We start from the raw sequence: 18,336 nt of genomic DNA on the forward strand, positions 1-18,336 counted from the left end.
CTACTCCTTGAGTAAGGCTTCTCAGCCAGCTGCAGATCCACCTGGTGGGGATGTTGTCTATCTCCCCTTTTTCTTTCTTACCAAGAAGGAGGTTGTGGTCTGTTTTATCCAATGCCTTAAAGGTAAAGGTAAAGGTTCCCCCGCACATGCGTGCTAGTCGTTTCCGACTCTAGGGGCCGGTGCTCATCTCCGTTTCAAAGCCGAAGAGCCAGCGCTTGTCTGAGGACGTCTCCGTGGTCATGTGGCCGGCATGACTAGACGCCAAAGGCGCACGGAACGCTGTTACCTTCCCACCGCAGTGGTCCCTATTTTTCTACTTGCATTTTTACGTGCTTTCAAACTGCTAGGTTGGCAGAAGCTGGGACGAGTAACAGGCGCTCACTCTGTTACGCGGCACTCGGGATTCGACCCGCCAAACTGCCGATCTTCTGATCGACAAGCTCAGCATCCTAACCCACTGAGCCACCGCGTCCCTAGGATCCAATGCCTTACGGAAGTCTAACTATGCTCCGTCCTCAGCATTTCGCTGGTCTACTAGTTCAGTCACTTTATCAAAGAAGGAAATGAAATTGGTTTGGCAATATCTGTTTTTAACTGGCTACTGGTTATGACTTTGTTTGCTTCTAGTTGTTCGCAGATCTGTTTTTTGACGATCTTTTCGAGGATCTACCCAGGTATCGAGGTGAAACTGATTGGTCTGGAGTTTCCTGGGTCTTTGTTCATTCTGAGCCTTTGCTTTCCTGACTTCATATTTGCAGATTCGGGCTAGCTGCTGATACTCTGCCTGACGTATGTGTCCCTCGTTCCAGTTTTTTGTCTTTATCCTTTTTTGTTTGAAGTTTATCAGAGAGAACTTTGTGCAACCATGCTGGTTTCTTGTTTGGATTTCTTGTTTTTCTTTTTCAGTGGTATTGGACTGTACTGGGCTTTTATGATCGCATTTTTCAGAGTTTCCCACACTTCTTGAGAGTTGTTTTCCCCTTTAGGATTTTCATCCATAGATGAAAATTACCCCACTTACCCTGTCGCCTTTTGGCCCCACGTCACCCTTGATGCCCAGGAGTCCTTCTTCGCCCTACAAGAACAAAAGGGGGCAGGAGGGCAACAGTCAGAAAGAGGGAGAGGAAATGGAAAAGGTGGGCCCCCAAACCAGCCACACCATGACATATGAACCCCAACTGCCAGCTCAGAGACAGAATCGCACAGCAGAAGGAAAAGGGGATCCTTAGGGGGGCTTTGAATTGAACCCCACACACTCAGACACACACACCCCTGCTGCCCCCTCTGATGGGGAGTTAGCGGAAGGGAAGGTCTCAGCGCTGGGGAGCTTCGAAGTGGTTCATGGCAGGGGCAGTTCAGAGCAAGGGGGGGGAACAGGGAACCCCAGATGAAAGCACCCGGTCCCCCAAGGATGTGCCTCCTCTGAGGATGAGGGGGTACCGCAACAAGAGGCCAGGTTGCAAAAGAGGGGAGGCCCTGCTGGAACCCCTGCCTTCAGGGCATGAAGCCCATCGGCCACAACTCCAGAACCTGAACAAGGGAGGGTGTACCGGATGACCTCAAGCAGCCCTGGCTGTGTCATGGGGGGGCCAGTTACATCCTTGTAGGGGGGTCCATAATGCAGCCATCAGGGATCAGACAGGGGGGGGCGGACTCAAATTCCAATCCACCCCAGCATGGCAATCACTAGGTAACGCTGGACCCGTCCCCTCTGTTGCTGCCCAGCCCCACCTCACAGGGCTGTCGTGAGGAGGCAAGCGAAGTGGGTCTAGCCTGGGGAGGGAGGGGGGGGGAAACAGAGCCTTAAATAAAGGGGGAACCTCACCTTCTCGCCCTTTTGCCCTTTCAAGCCACGGACGCCGTCAGTACCCTGAGAGGCAACGTGGAGTCATTGACGTGGGTCGGACTGCAAGTCCCATGCTTCCCAGCAGCAACCCCAGGACAGGGGACATGAACAACATGCCGCAGCAGATGTGCAGAGAGGGGGCCGTTTTCTGGGCTGGGGGGGTTATCCTGGTGGCCAAGGTGGGATCCCGAGACCCCCCCTTCTCCCTCCGGAGTTCTCCCTGCTTACAGCCCCCCCCCGTTCTGCGGAGAGCAGCCCCTCCCCATCTTCTGTCTCCCCCCCCTTGGAGGCCTTTCCTGCTCACCTCCAAGGCCCGGGGGAGCGGGAACCCAAGATGATAACCCCCCCTCGTCCTTGCACTGCCCTCCTCCTGAGTCCCCCCCCAAATTCCCGGGGGTCGCAGCGCACGCTCACCTTCCCTCCGCGAGGACCCGGGTAGCCCACCGGTCCTTGGGGGCCAGAGGAACCCTGTAAGGCAGGAGGCGAGAGGCAGGATCAGGCCCGCACGGGGGCAAAGCTGTGGGGCACCCCCTCCCAGAATTATGCCTCCCCTCCCCATTTCCTGGTAGCGCCCCCCCTCCCTCCAGAGCGGGAAAGCTGCCCTCCTCCGCCTGGGCTGAAATGTAGGAGTTCTTCAAGTCTGCCCCTTGCAGGAGAATTGAGGAAGGGGGCACCTGCTTCACACTCCTTCCCCCCCCCTCTCCATCAGGTGCCCGGGGAGGCTGCACGCCCCACCATTCGCACCTGGGCCCGGCCCTTCCCCCAAAGCCCCTCCCCAGGGCACTCACCGGCTGGCCCTTGCTGCCCGGAAGCCCCTCTTTGCCCGGGTGACCCTGCAAGGAGAAGAGGGCGCACGGGAGGGGGTTTGCGTCAGAGGGTCCCCACCATCTCGGGGACCCCTCCCCCCGGTGGGACTTCAGAGGCACCCCGCTGTCCCCTTGGGGTCTGCCAGGGAACCCCGGGGAGGGCTACTGCCCCCCCCAACGGGGATAGAGGCCGCTCTGCCCCACGGTGGACCTTCGGCCCCCACGGCCTGTTGCCCGGATCCAGGTCAGGGGGGACACTCACCGGGGGTCCATCCGAGCCCGGCATGCCAGGAAGGCCGGGTTTTCCTTGGGGTCCCTGCGAAAGAGGGGGAGACCCTGTTGGACCTGGAAGGCCAGGAAGCCCCTCCCCCACCCCTCCACCTCACCCAGCCGCCCCCTCCTCACCTTTTCCCCGGGGGGCCCCATGGCGCCTTGCGGTCCCGGCAAGCCCTGGATGCAGGGGAGGAAACGTGGGGTGAGAGACGTCCCGGGGGCCAAACCCCTGCCCAGACCCCCCCCAGCTCTCCCCCCCCACAAGGCCTGCGGTTCTCGGGGAGCCCAAGAGGCTTCGGATCCCCCCCCAGAGGGAAGCTTGGAGAGTTTGCATCGACTGCAGGAAAGCTGCAGCCAGCGTCCGTCCCCCCAACCGGCCTACCCTGCAGGGCTGTTGTTGGGGAGGCAGACCGGAGGAGGGGAGGGGAATCTAGCACAGCCGGCTACCCCGGGGAGCTCTGCCCTCCGCTGGGAAGAGGAGTGGGGTGGGGGGAGGGCAGGCTTTTTCCAGGGCTGTTTGGTGGGGTCCTTCTCTGAACCTCCGCGGTCCACAGCAGTCTACCTGAAGCAACCAACAGCTGGGAAGCAACGGGGGGAGGGGCAGTCTTTCTCCACCCATGTTGGACTTACCTGAGTCCCCGGGGTGCCCTGATGGCCGGGGGGCCCCGGCTCCCCTTGCGGACCCTGGAGATAAACAAACGGGGGTGGGGGGCGGGTGTCAGATCGAGACAGACCCTTGGATGTGCCCCAGACGTTTCCCCAGCAGGCTTTAAATCAAGTGGCTTCCCCGGCCTGTTTTGGGGAGGTTTCGGATCTCCTGGTGGCCTCCCTTCCAGCAGCCCTTTCACCTTCCCAAATCGGTACAGGTAGCCGGAGATCATCCAGCCCAACCCCTGCCCTCGCCAGGGAATCCACCCTTGCGCCATCCCGTCTAATCCCCGTCCGCCAACGTGCAAAGAGCGGCCTCACCTTCTCTGCAGGCCTGGACTGCCGCTCCCATTAGGCCGGGCAACCACGCTAGGAGTACAAATGCCCATGGGCCACCCACCTGCCCCCAGGGGGCCCCACAGGCCCAGCGTGGCAGGGACTTCTCCGCGCTCTGCAGGTTTGGGAAGGGGCCGCCTCCTCCTCCCCCCCCCAGAGGGCCCGTTTCGGGATCCCGAGGCTGCCGGAAAGGCTGGTGGGGGAGGCCCTCTGCGCGCGCTCAGAAGCTCCTCAACGTGCCAGCCCTCCGGTGCAGAGAAGGCCTCCGTCCACTTACCAGACTGCCCTTCGGTCCGTGGGGTCCGTCCACGCCGCGCACGCCCTGCCGGGGGAAAGGCAGACCGGAGTCGGCGGTCAGCGGCCCGGCCGGTGGAAGCCACCGGGGGGGCGGGTGGGGGGCGTCCCCCTCCCCAGCACTTACCTGTGGTCCCGGGACGCCCGGGGGCCCTTTGGGGCCAAGCAAGCCTCTTGGTCCCTGCGAAGAGAAGGCGGGATGGGCGGGAGGAGGCCGAGGCGGAGCCTTGTTCGGGGCTGGCCGCCACCCCTTTCCCCGCTTTTTCCGCCCCTGGGACCCCCGAGGGCCCGGGTGAGGGGTCTTTGAAAGGCCCTTCCCCAGGCCGGCCTGACCCCACCCCCAGGCTGGGGATGTTACGCACCGCTTCTCCGGGGAGGCCCCGAGGCCCGATCTCACCGTCGTCGCCCTGCAGTGCGGGGGGGGGGGGAAGGAAAGAATTTCAAAAGGGGGCCAACTGGCTTGCTTTTTTATGCCCCCCAGCCAGATGAAGAACTCCAGCCCCCAATGACCTCCCTGGGGGGCCCCATATTCAAGCTCAAGTTGCTAGTCCTCAAGGCGGGGGAAGTTTTTCATTGGGAGGGCTGCCTTCTCGGCCGCCCACTCTTCCCGGCCCTTCCCCTCCTCTTCCTGGCAAGGCCTTACCCGCTCGCCGTCTTCGCCGGGGGGTCCAGCCACGCCCTGCGCTCCGGGGTCCCCCTGCCAAGGAGGGAAGCGGCATAATGGGAGGGGGGGCTCGCTGAGAAAGCAGCCCCCCTCCCGCAGGGCAAGCCTGGCGTGTGCCCCCCCGGGACCCCCTCCCTCCCTCTCCCCCCCCCGTCCCACTCACCCGGTATCCTTTGTCTCCCGGAAGGCCGGGCAGCCCGTCGAAACCCCGGTCGCCCTGCAGGAGAAGCGTGTGAGAAACAGGGAGGGGGGCAATGGTGGGGGGGCTGCCTAGGGACCCCTACAGGGGCCACAAGGTGACCTGCCCCTGTTTGCAAGGGGGGGGACTAGGAGCAGCAGAGAATCTGGGTGTGGGGCACAGGGGAGGGGTCCCCACAATCCTGCAGCAGGGAGAAAGTGGGGGGGATCCCCCCCAGGGAAGGGGGCATGGGAAGCCCCCCTCCTCAGAGATGGCAGCCAGAGGAGGTGAGAGGAGGGGACCCCCGCAGCACTTGGCCGCACGGCTGGCGCCGTCTTCGGGAGCGGGAGAGCCGAGTTCGAGTCCTCCTCCCTTGCGGAAACGGGGCTCTTACCTTCAGGCCGGGCTCGCCAGGCATCCCCCGTGCGCCGTCAGCGCCGGCCCTGCCCTGGAGACACACGGAGGGGGGTCACGAGGAGGCGGCCCCCCCTCTTTCCGCTCAAGGCTCCCGGCCGCCCCCTCCTCGCCCGACTGTCAAACAAACTTTTTCTCCCGTCAATTAAGTAAACCGGACTTACTCGGTGGCCGGGCTTTCCTGGGGAGCCGGTCAGGCCCTGTTGGCCCCGGGGCCCCTGGCGGAGAGAGACAGAGGGACCGAGATTTAGTGCGGCAAAGAGGGGGGGCCCTCTAGAGCAGGGGGTCTTCCAACTCGGCCCTTATACGACTTGTGGACTGGCTGAGGAATTCTGGGAGCTGAAGTCCAAAAGTCATCAAAGGGCCGAGTTGGAAGACCCCCCGTGCTTCTGGACTTCAATTCCCAGAATTCCTCAGCCAGGCACGCTGGCTGAGGAATTCTGGGAGTTGAAGTCCGCAAGTTGTATAACGGCCGGGTTGGAAGACACCCCCCCCCCGTGCTCTGGACCGCCGAGGGGACCCCCCCCACCTCCAGGAGGACCCCTGAAGCTGACCCAGGACAGGGTCCCCCAATTCCCAGATGCAGGTCGACACCCCTCCACCAGAGTGGGGAGCAGAAAGTGGTCAGTTGCCCTGGAGAACAAGGTGGGGGGAAGAGAGACCCCCCCCTAGCTCAGTCCACTTTACCTGGGGGCCAAAATCTCCGGGCTCCCCCTTCACGCCGGGGCTTCCAGCTTGACCCTGTGGGAGAGGAAGCAGGGGGGGGGGTGTGGCAGCCGGGCCATCCCCAGCCAGGCGCCCCCCCCCGGCAAGGCCGAAGCCTCTGGACACCCCCAGCCCAGCCCAGCCCAGCCCCTATCCAGCCAAAACACCCCTCCACTCACCAGAGGCCCAGGCCGGCCGGTGTAGCCCATCGGTCCTGGGGGGCCACGCAAGGCCAGCTGCGGCAAATAATAATAATAATAATAATAATAATAATAATAATAATAATAATAATAATAATAATAATAATAATAATAATAATAATAATAATAATAATAATAATAATAATAATAATAATAATAATATTTTTTTAATAATAATAATTTTATTTGTATACCGCCCTTCTCCCGAAGGACTCAGAAGGGAAAGACTCAGCAGAGACCCCACCCCAGAGACCCTAGGGCATCAGATTAGGGGCTTGGGGGGGGACGGGTGTCTGGAGGGCTGTAGACACCTTACCCCCTCCCCAATTCACACAACGCCCTTAACTAGGGCATTTGCACCAATCCAGGCTAGTTTGAACTTGGGGAGGGGGTTGTCGGGGCGTCCCTCGCCCTGCCCCGGGGACCCTCTGGGCCGCTCGCCCAGCTTTGGAGGCCTCTGACAAGGGGACCCACCCCACCTCCACCCCCCAGTTGGGTTGATATCGGGGGCACCCAGAGGCTCAAAAGCCGGGCCCCGGACTGGAGGCGGGGACGGCTCCCGAATAGGGGTGTGTGTGTGTGTGCTTCTTTTGCTCCTCCGAATTCTTCCGGTTCCCTGTTAAACGTGGGAAGGGGGCTGGCGGGACTCACGCGGGCCTGCTGGAGGAAGGCTTGGGCCTGGGCCTCCTGCGCCAAGGCGACGGGCCCCTTCTGGCCCGCGGGGCTCCCGAAACGGAACTGCAGTCAGGAAGGGAGAATCAAGGGGAGTCGCAGAGGCAGCAACCAGCCACTTCCACCCTCCCGATGCGGGAACACATCTGGGCACCCCCACAGCCACACGCCCCCCCCTCTCCTGCAGCCCCCCTCCAGGATGTCCCCAGCTCCGGGCCCTTGCGCCCCCTTTTCCTGACTCACCGGAAGCATCATGGAGGTGCCGGGGGGGCCTGGCCGTCCGTCTGAGCCCGGAAATCCGGGCCGTCCGGGGGGACCCTACGAAGAAGGCAAGAGACGCTGCAGGGACGCACAAACGCACAACAGCAGATACACGCAGCCCTCGGGGCCCAACCGCGCGCGAATCCCCGACCGTGAGCCCATGGGGAAAGGAGTCTGTCTCCAGCAAGTCTGAGAAATTCCAGGCTTTCTCCCTCCAGAGTCACCGGACTACAATCCCCATCCTTCCCCCTCTCCTCGAAGCCCGGAATGGCGAGTTCACAGAGTGGAAAATGGCCCCCTACTCCGGATTTTTCCCCCCCACACACACAACCTGCTTCTTGAATGACTGGCCTGGACGCCTCGGTCCGTGCACAGAGTGCCTAGGAATCACCGGTTGCGCAGAGACCCCCCCCCCGGCGAGCTGAAAGGCAGCTCTGCGCGCGCTCAGGAGCTGCAGACAGGCCTGCCCTGCAGACGGGAACAGGCAGGCACCCGCCCCCTGCCCACCCCCCAGTGGGGATGCCCCACTCACCCGCTCTCCGGGGTCACCGGGAGGTCCGGGAGTCCCCTGGACACCAGCCGGCCCGCTCACGCCCTGCGGACCAGAAGGTCATTTCAGCCATCTCTGCCCCACCTGTCCCCCCCCCTCTGCTCCCCTGGCACCCGGGGCCCGGCACCGCCCTTACCTGGGGTCCTTCGGGACCGGGACGTCCCGCGACGATCATCCCCTGCGGAAAAATAAAGGGGGGTCAGGAGGGGCCAAGAAGACCCCCCCCGTCCCTTTGTTGCCCAGGAAGGTGGGGGAGGAGTCCGAGTGGGGCCCGATCCTAGCAGGAAGAGGGGGTGCCAATCCTGGTTTCCCCGCAAGAGAGACCCGGGATGGGAGGGGGCAGGCAGGAGTGGACGCTGATCCTGACCTCTGACCCCTGAAGTGACCAGGAGGAATTGGGCACTAACCTTCCCCCCCACCCACCCCCGCAGTGGCTTGGCATTCATTTAATGCTCTATTTCTCAAGCTGGGCAGCTTGAAGATGGGCGGACTTCAACTCCCAGAATTCCCCAGCCAGCAAAGCTGGCTGAGGAATTCTGGGAGTTGAAGTCCGCCCATCTTCAAGCTGCCTTGCTTGAGAAACGTGGACATTTAGTGCTTGGAAGCTAAACTACTCACACTCACAAAACTGCCCACAAGGTCCAGCCCACAAGGGTCCTTCCCTTGACCCCGTCTGCCCCTTTCCCCCCAGGTTCCTTCCCGCCGTGGGATCGCCTGGTGGCCCCCCGTCCCTGCCCTCAAGCCCGTGCTTGCCGATCTCCTTTCCCATCGGCCAAGGCCAGCCAGATGTGGCCCCAGCTGGCCAGAGGGAGGGGCTTCGTCTTTGGCCCCGTTGGGGAGGGACCCAAGACACACACACACACACACACACCCACACACACACCCACACACACACACACACACACTGACAACCATGGAAACCTACCGGTTCGAAGACAGCCGGTTCGCCTTTCTCTCCTTTCAGCCCTCGTGCTCCGAGCACTACCTGTGGGTTGCACACATGTAGCCACAAAGAGAGTGTCAGCATTGTGGTGCGTGTAGCACACAGACATAGACACGCAACAACAACATGCGCACTCACACCAAGAGGGGAGGAGGCCGTAAACCTTTAAATTTTGTACGGCAATCATTTTTGAATCTAGGTGCCTCCGGTGGGCCCACTTACACAGAAGGCATCCGAAATGCAGAGGAGCCGTGGCTCCCACTGAATTAAAGCTGGGACAATTTTTATAAAAAATGTGCCACGGCGTAAAAATGATCACAAAACTCAGTTTACGACATAACGCGAAACGTCATAAAAAGGCTTCCTGATGCTTTTTGGATTAAAATTTGGTGGAATATGCAAAAAATATTCAAGAAAAGGATAAAGTTTTGTCCACAATTGTTTCTACTGGGCATTATTACAGATACTACTGTTGTGGACACTAAGTTGATGTTGAATTTAATTACGGCAGCGAGACTTTTAGTAGCGCAATATTGGAAGAAGGAAGAACTGCCGACAATAGAAGAATGGACTTTAAAAGTTTCCAATTTGGCGGAAATGGCAAAGATCTCAGCGTACTTGAAAGACCAGTCGCAACAGAGATATATTGTGGAGTGGAGAAGATGGATTGATTACATCCAGAATAAATATGGGACTAAAAAGTTTCACTTAGCATTTGAATAAGTATTGATGTGATATATAAATTACTTGTAGTTTTTTTAATGAGAGTTAAAGTGCGATAGAACTTAATATTTTATTGTTGTTTGCATATGGTAGACTATGATTGTTTGTATTTTTATACCCTGTATTTAGCTCTGGGAAGTCGGGGAGGGGGGAGGGGGAGGGGAGGGAAGAGTTGGGGAGGTTTGGGGAGAGGGGAGGGGGAGGGGAGGGGTTTTGTCTTTTAAAAAACGTATTGTAAAACTTTTCAATAAAAAAAAGGCTTCCTGATGCTTGACCGCAATGGACGGTTCAACGGGGAAGGCACCGAGGAATCCGGTGATCTCTGAAACGAGGATCCGACGGGCGGCAGGGGGCTGTACTTTTGAATTTTTAAAAAATCCGCCAAGATACACAGAATCAAGATTTTAAAGGAAAAAAAATAGTTGGAACCAAACGTTGTTAAGGGGGGAAAAAAGCGCTCTGAAAATGTTCTTAATAATAATAATGATAAAGTTGGAAGGGACCTTGGAGGTCATCTAGTCCAACCCCCTGCTCAGGCAGGAAACCCTACACCATTTCAGACAAATGGCTGTCCAGTCTCTTCATAATAATAATAATAATGATAAAAGTTGGAAGGGACCTTGGAGGTCATCTAGATCAAGGCGTTAAGGACGGGCAGGTGGGAAATGATGTCATCAACGGCATGGTAGGACAGGTGGGGCGGGTCACAATCCATGGGAAGTGACATCATCAAATGATGCGATCGGATGTCACTTCGTGGGAAATGACATCATTGTGGGGAGGGGGAGGCTTTGACATCACAGGACACGACGACATAGGGAGGGACATTGTCGGTGGGGATTCAGTGAGGTCACCGGATGCAACTTCCCAGGAAGTGACATCATCAAAAGGGGGGATGAGGTCACAGGACCTAAACAGGAAGGAGAGACACATGACGAGGAAGCTGGAAGACAGGCAACGGAGGGTACCAGATGCAGGGGTGGGCAACCTCGGCTCTTTTATGACTCATGTGGACTTCAACTCCCAGAATTCCTGAGTCAACTATACTGACTCAGGAATTCTGGGAGTTGAAGTCCATGAGTCATAAAAGAGCCGAGGTTGCCTACCCCTGGACCAGAAAGGCAGTGCAGCCCAGACCTCCAGAGCCTGGGCAAACCATAGACGGTGAAGCCTAGAGAAGGGGCTCAGAGCAGGGAAAAAGAGGGCAAGGTGCTGCTGCCACCCAGTGGCGGTGGTGGGAAAGGCAAGAAGAACCCCCCAAACCAGCTGGGAATCGGAAGGAAATCCGCATCCACACACACACACACACACACACCCAGGGCAGGACAGGAACACACACACAGCAAACGCACAAAGGGCCCGCAGCAACACAGGCTTCAGTGAAAAGACCCACAAAAGAAGGGCCTTTGGAAACTCTCCCCCCACCCCAAAGGGTTTCCTGCCTGAGCAGCGGGTTGGACTAGATGACCTCCAAGGTCCCTTCCAACTTTTATTATTATTATTATTATTATTATTATTATTATTATTATTATTATTATTATTATTATTATTATTATTATTATTATTATATTACTATTACACCAGGAGAAGCGGGTAGCAACAGGCAACTGACGAACGACACAGAGGAGGCGACACAGAGGCGGCGACACAGGACACAAGTGGGGGGGCGCTCACTTACGACGGTGTCATAGGGGGCCTGGGCTGAGCGCACGGGGCCCAAATCGCCGAGGTTTGGATCGCTGTCTCCGTGGTCCAGACCCACGCCGGGCAGGAGCCCCTCCTGCTCCTCCTCCTCGGCTGCCTCCTCCTGGCCCGGGCAGGGCGGGAACCCAACAGGACGTTAGCCCAGGAAAGGGACGGGGCCCACAGCAAGCGCCCCATGGAAGCCGAGCCCTTGCCCCAGGCCTCGGCAGCAGCGGGATAGCCTGGCCCAGCATGAGGGAGATGCTGCGCCCCACACCTCCTGCCCCCTGAGCCGAGTCCCCCCACGCCAGCCTGCCGGGGCCTCGGGAGGGGTTGTCATTTACCTGCACCCACGGCGAGGAGGGGGCGGGAGGCGAGGCCTCCCTGGTGGGGACCCTCTTCTGGGTGGGAGTAGCCTCGGGAGGTGTGGGGTGGCTGGGGTGCCGGGGAGCCCCCCGGGGCTCCTCCGTGGGAAGGGGCCCTGCGTCCTGGGCAGAGGCACCCACCGGCGGAGGTAGAATCAGGGTAAAAACGGAGGGCGGGCGACGAAGTCAAGGGAGACAGATGGAAGAGGGGGGGTTAGTTGGTTAGTGCAAAGGTCCCCATCGGGGTCCGGGGGGGGGCAATTCCAACCCCTGGACCCTTGAAACCCAGAGGACTGAATGGATATCGGGGAAGCCAACCGTCTCGTGCCCAGCTGGGCCAGGAAAGCAGAGAAATGCACAGCCACAGCTGGAGGTGGGGGTCTGGAGCAGCCCCCAGGCACTACAGACCACCCCGGGGGGGCTTCTCTTGTTCGGGGCCTCTGGGGGGGGGACAGGTCTCCCTCCCCCCTCTCGTGCCAGCCCCTCCCTCCGCCTCTACCTGCTGGTAGCTGCTTTGCGGCCCCCGGGCTGCCTGGGCCGGTCCGTCTGCCTTCTTCGTCCCTGCGGAGGCCTTGCCGGCCGAGTTGGCCTTGGCGCTGGGGCGGCTGGCCTTGGGGGTCTTTCCGCCGGCCGAGGGCTTCCCGTTGCCACTGGGCTCCTTGGGGTCTCCTTGGGGGGCCTTCCTCTCCGGGCCGTCGGTCTTGAGGGCGGGCAGCTGCCGCTTCTGAGGCTGCTTGGCCTTGGTGCTGGTGGGGGGCTTGGCCTTGGCCGGCGCCTAGTGGGGGGGAGGGGGCACAAAGGCAGCGATGGAGGGAGAGTGCCAGAGCAAGTGCCAGTGGGGCAGAGGGCACAGCCGAGTTTGGGGGGGGGTGTTTGGCCAGACAGAGCCCTCTCTCTCCAGAGACACTGCCCTCCCCCAGGACAGAACCCCGCTTGGTCCCCCTCGGAGGAGCTTTCCCCCCCCCAATTGCTTCTGGTGCTCTGGAGAAGAGATTGACACGCAGACCCCCTCTTTCCCTCCGGCAGCCCCTCAAATACTGGAAGGCTGCTATCCTGTCTCCCCGTATCCTTCTCTTCACTAGACATGCCCCATCCCTGCAAACATTCTTCGTATGTAGAACAGAACAGAATAGAATACGGAATAAATGAATGGAATGGAATGGAATGGGAATGGGAATGGGATAGGATAGGATAGGATAGGATAGGATAGGATAGGATAGGATAGGATAGGATAGGATAGGATAGGATAGGATAGGATAGGATAGGATAGGATAGGATAGGACAGGACAGGACAGGATAGGATAGGATAGGATAGGATAGGATAGGATAGGATTGTAGAAGAGAAGAGAAGAGAAGAGAAGAGAAGAGAAGAGAAGAGAAGAGAAGAGAAGAGAAGAGAAGAGAAGAGAAGAGAAGAGAAGAGAAGAGAAGAGAAGAGAAGAGAAGAGAAGAGAAGAGAAAATAATAATAGAATAGAATAGAATAGAATAGAATAGAATAGAATAGAATAGAATAGAATAGAATAGAATAGAATAGAATAGAATAGAATAGAATAGAATAGAATAGAATAGAATAGAATAGAATAGGGAATAAATGAATAGAATAGAATGGAATGGAATGGAATGGAATAGAATAGTTAGAACAGAACAGAACAGAACAGAATAGAAAAAGGAATAGAATAGAATAGAATAGAATAGAATAGAATAGAATAGAATAGAATAGAATAGAATAGAATAGAACAGAACAGAACAGAATATTATAGAATAGAACAGAACAGAATAGAACAGAACAGAATAGTTAGAACAGAACAGAACAGAATAGAATAGAATATTATAGAATAGTTGGAACAGAACAGAATTGAATAGAACAGAACAGAACAGAATAGAACAGAACAGAACAGAATAGTTAGAACAGAACAGAATAGAATAGAATAGTTAGAACAGAACAGAATAGAATAGAAAAAGGAATAGAATAGAACAGAACAGAACAGAATAGAATAGAATAGAATAGAATAGAATAGGAGCTGGAAGGGACCTTGGAGGTCCTCTAGTCCAACCCTCCGCTCAAGCAGGAGAACCTATCCCATCTCAGACAAGTGATTGTCCAGTCTCTTCTTAAAAACCTCCAGGGGTGGATCCCTTAATCTTTTTTGTTGCTCTTCCCTGCACACTCTTGAGACTCTCGGCGTCTTTTCTCTTTCTGTCGCGGGGACCAAATTCCCCACCGTTTCACTCGATCTGATCCGAGTTGCTTGGCAGGCCGAGTCCTCGCCCGGACTTCAAAAGGCTCCGCTTGGCGGTTGGCCCCAAAGAGGAGAACAATTCACAATGGACTCGGGTTGAGGGGGGGGAGAGACCGAAACACACACACACACACACACACACACACACACACACACACACACACATACCATTGAACCCTGGGGAGAAGATCCATTACAGCCTCTCAGGAAACTTTCAGGGACAAAAATGAAGAGATGTTTTGCAGAGCGAAGTTGGCTTTGCCCGGACCAAGCAACCGATGCGGGCCTTTAATCCCGGTTTAAATGCAGGGTCTTCCCTTTGACGAAGGGGGGATTCAGGCCAAGGGGACCCGGGAAGCAGAAGTCCCAGGAAAGTGGGGGGGCTGACATTTGTGGGGACAGTTTTACCACCACCCCAAGTGAGATACGAGACTTGGCTGTTCCCACAGGGAGACCCAGAAGATGCGATCCGGGAAGCAGAGTCAGACGGAGGCCTCTTTGGCAGGGGATCCAGCGGCCTGGAGAGGTGGGGGTTGGGGGGGTGTCTCCTTCCCACACCACCGTCTGCCTGAGATACTGGGGGAGCCTTGCACTTGGCGGTGGGTCAGACTAGAAGGCCTCGAAAAGTCCCTCCCAGCTAAAATCCTATGAACCGCCTCGAAACTGCCTTTCTTTTGCAAGGAGGTCTCGAACCCCCCCCCCAAAAAAAGCTATATATTCATTCGTTGAATTTTAAAACCGCTCAGCCCCCTGGCTCTGCGCCAGGGTGGGCCCTGTTGGCGTTCAAATGCTTAAAATTGGGGACCCTTCCCACAAAACCGACTTTTGACTTTGGGGGCGGGGGCAAACGCCAGCGAACAAAAGACCCCCACCCACCACCCTGGCAGCTTGTTCCACCGCCCCTCACCTCGGGCCTGGGGGGCCTCTGCCGAGCTTCCTGGGCCTGGGGCTTCTGGGGGGGACCCCCGCAGTCCGGGCTGTAGCGCTGGCAGTAGTCCTGGGCATCCTGGGGGCTGGCGCTGATCAGCAGCTGTTGGATGTCTCCCTGAAGGGGGGGAAGGGGCAGAGGGGGAGTGAGGGGGGGCTCGGACCCACGGCAGGGGGAGGGCGGCAGGAGGGGGGCGCGGAGGGGGGGGCTGCTACCTCAAAGACCCCCTCGTCCAGGATCCGGGCCCCGAAGATGGTGATGCCCTGGGTGTCCACCGCCGGGCTGTTCCCCCGAGGGAGGGGCAGGCTGGCTTGCTTCTTGCAGTCCAGGAAGAGGGTCACCTGCTGCTTCTTCACGCTGAAGGCCAGCCGGTGCCACCTGCGGGAACAAGGCAGACCCCCCCCCACCGTCCCACGCTCAGCCCCTGCAGCCAGGCGGGCACCGGAAGGCTGGAGAAAGACTTTCGGGAGCGGAGGGGGGGGAGAACTGGCAGAACGGTGCCCGGCGGCCGGCTCGGCCTCTCAGGCCCAGAAGGTGCCAGGTGCCGACTTATGTACCCGTCTGCGGTGCCAGGTAAAGAGCTGCAGGGGTTCTGGGTGCCCGTTTGGGACGGGGGGCCCTCCGGCGGCCTCCCCTTTTCCCCCCTCCCCATGGGTCTCAGAGCCAGAAGTTGGAAGTGTCGGCTTTCGCTGGCCTTTCTCTTCCTCCGCGTGCCCCTCCCCTGACAGCCCCCCCTCCGAGTTTTAAGCCCAACGAAGAAGGTAACCGGACGTGGCGGAAGGCTTTGCCTTCACCCGCGGGAGAGCCGAAGGGCAAAGGGGCCGGGCCTCCTTTGGGGAGGGGCACCCAAGACCCGACGCGGAAGGTCCTTCCCACCCACCCCCCAACCCCTAGTCTCTCGCAGCCTCCAGGCCCAGGAGCATGAGCTGTGGAGTCTGAAAGCCGCAGGGCTCCGTGAGGTCATCCAGTCCGAGCCTGAACTGGAGGTCAAGCCCCACAGAGGGGAGGGTCTCCGGCTTCCACTTGGACCACCGAAGGAAAATGGGGCAGCCCCACCACTATATTGACGCCGGGACACTCGGGAGCCAGCTGGGGCATCCGGGAGGCTGGTGGGCAAGAAAAAGCCCCTCCCCCCAGGAGACCCCCGGACTCTTTCTCCACCCGCTGCCTTCTGGGGTCCCGCGGGCTGTTCTGCTCCCCAAAGCAGACACCCACCCACCCCGCCCTGGGAGAGAGGCGGGCTTGGCTGCCGTGGCCGCGGCCGTCCCTCAGGGGCTGCCCGGCTTCCCCCCCGTCCCTCCGCCAAGAACGGCAGGGACTCACCGGCCGTCGGTCAGGTTGGCCCCTCGGAAGACCGGCAGGTCCTCAGGCTCCGGCCGGCCGTCCTGGTCCCGGTAGAGGAAGCGCGGGGAGCGGCCCAGCTCGACGCCCAGCTGCTGCCGGCCGTGCCGGTCGTAGACGGAGAGCAGGACGGCGGGGTGGCCCGGCTCGGCTTTCAGCAGCGCCATCACGGAGAAGTCCTGGGGGAACCCACCTGGGGGGGGTGGCAGGTAAGAGGGGGGGCAGAGCTGCAGCCGGGATCCCTGGCCGAGTGGGTGGGGGTCCGGATCCGCCACCCCTTCCCCTGCCCTGGAGCCCCGAGGGCAAAAGACGTCTGTCCCTCAGGAAGGGCTGCAGGCGGGAGCTCACCCGGTGAAGCCTTTCCTGCGCTTTTTTCTGGGTGACCCACGGGAGGACGCTCTACCCATCCCCCACACACACACCGACAGCTTCCCCCCCCGCCCCACCTGCGGCCCGCGGGGTACCTGGGAAGAGCTGCCGCGTCGGGGCGCTGATCTGGGCCCGTCTGGATATCCGAAAAGCCGCCTCCGGGCCGGAGCCCGCCGTTGCGCGCCGGCCGGGGCAGAAGCCCGGCGTCCGGCGGACCCCCTCGGGCTCCCTCTGCAGCTGCATCGCCTTCAGGACGTCGACCGGCGGCTCTGCTGCGGGAAGAGGGGGGGCTGGGTGAGGACGGCGCCCCCTCCCCAAATGCCCTCTCCTCCCTGCTGCTGCCTCCCCCCCTCCCCCCGAAGCCCTGAGACAGGGGTCTTCAATCTTGGCCCTTTTATGACTTGTGGACTTCAACTCCCAGAATTCCTCAGCCAGCTGGCTGAGGAATTCTGGGAGTTGAAGTCCACAAGTCATAAAAGGGCCAAGTTTGAAGACCCCTGCCCTGAGAGGATGCCGGCTTCCCCTCAAGGGATTTCCTCTGCCCAGGAAGCCCCCCTGCGCGGACCCCGAGACTCCCCCCCACACCTCCTGAGACACCCCCCCATCCTTTCTTCCGCCTGCTCTCGGCGTCTGGGCCCTTCGCGGCTCCGCCTGGCCCGGCTGGAGAGGAACGCAGGGCAGAAGGGGGGAAAAGGGCCGGATCCCCGGATCCCAAACTCCGAAGTTTCCCCAAAGGTAAAAGACGAAAAGCCTCGGATGGGAACTAGTCAAGGAGAGAAGCAACCTAGAACTAAGGAGAAGCTTCCTGACAGTTAGAACAATTAACCAGTAGAACCACCTGCCTCCAGAACGTGTGAATGCTCCAACACTGGAGGTTTTTAAGAAGAGACTGGACAGCCATTTGCCTGAAATGGTATAGGGTTTCCCGCTTGAGCGGGGGGGCAGGGGGGTTGGACTAGGTGACCTCCAAGATCCCTTCCAACTTTATTATTGTTGTTGTTGTTGTTGTTAGACTGGACAGCTGTTTGTCTGAAATGGTGTAGGGTCTCCTGCCTGAGCAGGGGGCTGGACTAGATGACCTCCAAGGTCCCTTCCAACATCATCATCATCATCATCATCATCAGTATTAGTATTAGTATTAGTATTAGTATTAGTATTAGTATTAGTATTAGTATTAGTATTAGTATTAGTATTAGTATTAGTATTAGTATTAGTATTAGTATTAGTATTAGTATTAGTATTATACTGGACGTTTTTAAGAAGAGACTGGACAACCATTTGCCTGAAATGCTGTAGGGTCTCCTGCCTGAGCAGGGGGTTGGACTAGATGACCTCCAAGGCCCCTCTGAACTATATTATTATTGTTATTGTTATTGTTATTGTTATATTGGAAGTTTTTAAGAAGAGACTGGACAACCATTTGTCTGAAATGATACAGGGTTTCCCGCCTGAGCGGGGGGGGGGGATTGGACTAGATGACCTCCAAGATCCCTTCCAACTTTATTATTGTTGTTGTTGTTGTTAGACTGGACAGCTGTTTGTCTGAAATGGTATAAGGTCTCCTGCCTGAGCAGGGGGCTGGACTAGATGACCTCCAAGGTCCCTCTGAACTATATATTATTATTATTATTATTATTATTATTATTATTATTATTATTATTATTATTATTATTATTATTATTATTATTATTATTATTAATTATTATTATTAATTATTAATTATTTATTATTATTATTATTATTATTATTATTATTATTATTATTATTATTATTATTATTATTATTATTATATTGGAAGTTTTTAAGTAAAGACTGGACAACCATTTGTCTGAAATGATACAGGGTCTACTGCCTGAGCAGGGGGCTGGACTAGATGACCTCCAAGGTCCCTTCCA

The 18,336-nt window shown here is 57.8% G+C and overlaps 1 protein-coding gene across 1 annotated transcript in view; it reads right to left on the reverse strand.

The window, feature by feature from the left end:
- Window positions 1–18,336, reverse strand: part of COL11A2 (collagen type XI alpha 2 chain) — a gene marked incomplete at both ends in the record, with an annotated part of 45,658 nt that overhangs the window by 18,495 nt on the left and 8,827 nt on the right. Inside the window, 28 exons of the mRNA XM_081319227.1 lie at window positions 1,022–1,075; window positions 1,826–1,870; window positions 2,261–2,314; window positions 2,635–2,679; window positions 2,915–2,968; window positions 3,058–3,102; window positions 3,556–3,609; window positions 4,187–4,231; window positions 4,331–4,384; window positions 4,566–4,610; window positions 4,847–4,900; window positions 5,031–5,084; window positions 5,440–5,493; window positions 5,624–5,677; window positions 6,147–6,200; window positions 6,344–6,400; window positions 7,016–7,102; window positions 7,280–7,354; window positions 7,830–7,892; window positions 7,984–8,025; window positions 8,773–8,832; window positions 11,126–11,320; window positions 11,541–11,684; window positions 12,061–12,336; window positions 14,711–14,848; window positions 14,947–15,109; window positions 16,055–16,265; window positions 16,519–16,710. Of these exons, the coding sequence (XP_081175353.1) occupies window positions 1,022–1,075; window positions 1,826–1,870; window positions 2,261–2,314; window positions 2,635–2,679; window positions 2,915–2,968; window positions 3,058–3,102; window positions 3,556–3,609; window positions 4,187–4,231; window positions 4,331–4,384; window positions 4,566–4,610; window positions 4,847–4,900; window positions 5,031–5,084; window positions 5,440–5,493; window positions 5,624–5,677; window positions 6,147–6,200; window positions 6,344–6,400; window positions 7,016–7,102; window positions 7,280–7,354; window positions 7,830–7,892; window positions 7,984–8,025; window positions 8,773–8,832; window positions 11,126–11,320; window positions 11,541–11,684; window positions 12,061–12,336; window positions 14,711–14,848; window positions 14,947–15,109; window positions 16,055–16,265; window positions 16,519–16,710 (2,468 nt within the window). The remainder of the gene's footprint in view (window positions 1–1,021; window positions 1,076–1,825; window positions 1,871–2,260; window positions 2,315–2,634; window positions 2,680–2,914; window positions 2,969–3,057; window positions 3,103–3,555; window positions 3,610–4,186; window positions 4,232–4,330; window positions 4,385–4,565; window positions 4,611–4,846; window positions 4,901–5,030; window positions 5,085–5,439; window positions 5,494–5,623; window positions 5,678–6,146; window positions 6,201–6,343; window positions 6,401–7,015; window positions 7,103–7,279; window positions 7,355–7,829; window positions 7,893–7,983; window positions 8,026–8,772; window positions 8,833–11,125; window positions 11,321–11,540; window positions 11,685–12,060; window positions 12,337–14,710; window positions 14,849–14,946; window positions 15,110–16,054; window positions 16,266–16,518; window positions 16,711–18,336) is intronic.

Source organism: Vipera berus (genome assembly GCF_964194415.1).
Source record: "Vipera berus genome assembly, chromosome: 2".
Classification (NCBI taxonomy): Eukaryota; Metazoa; Chordata; class Lepidosauria; order Squamata; family Viperidae; genus Vipera; species Vipera berus.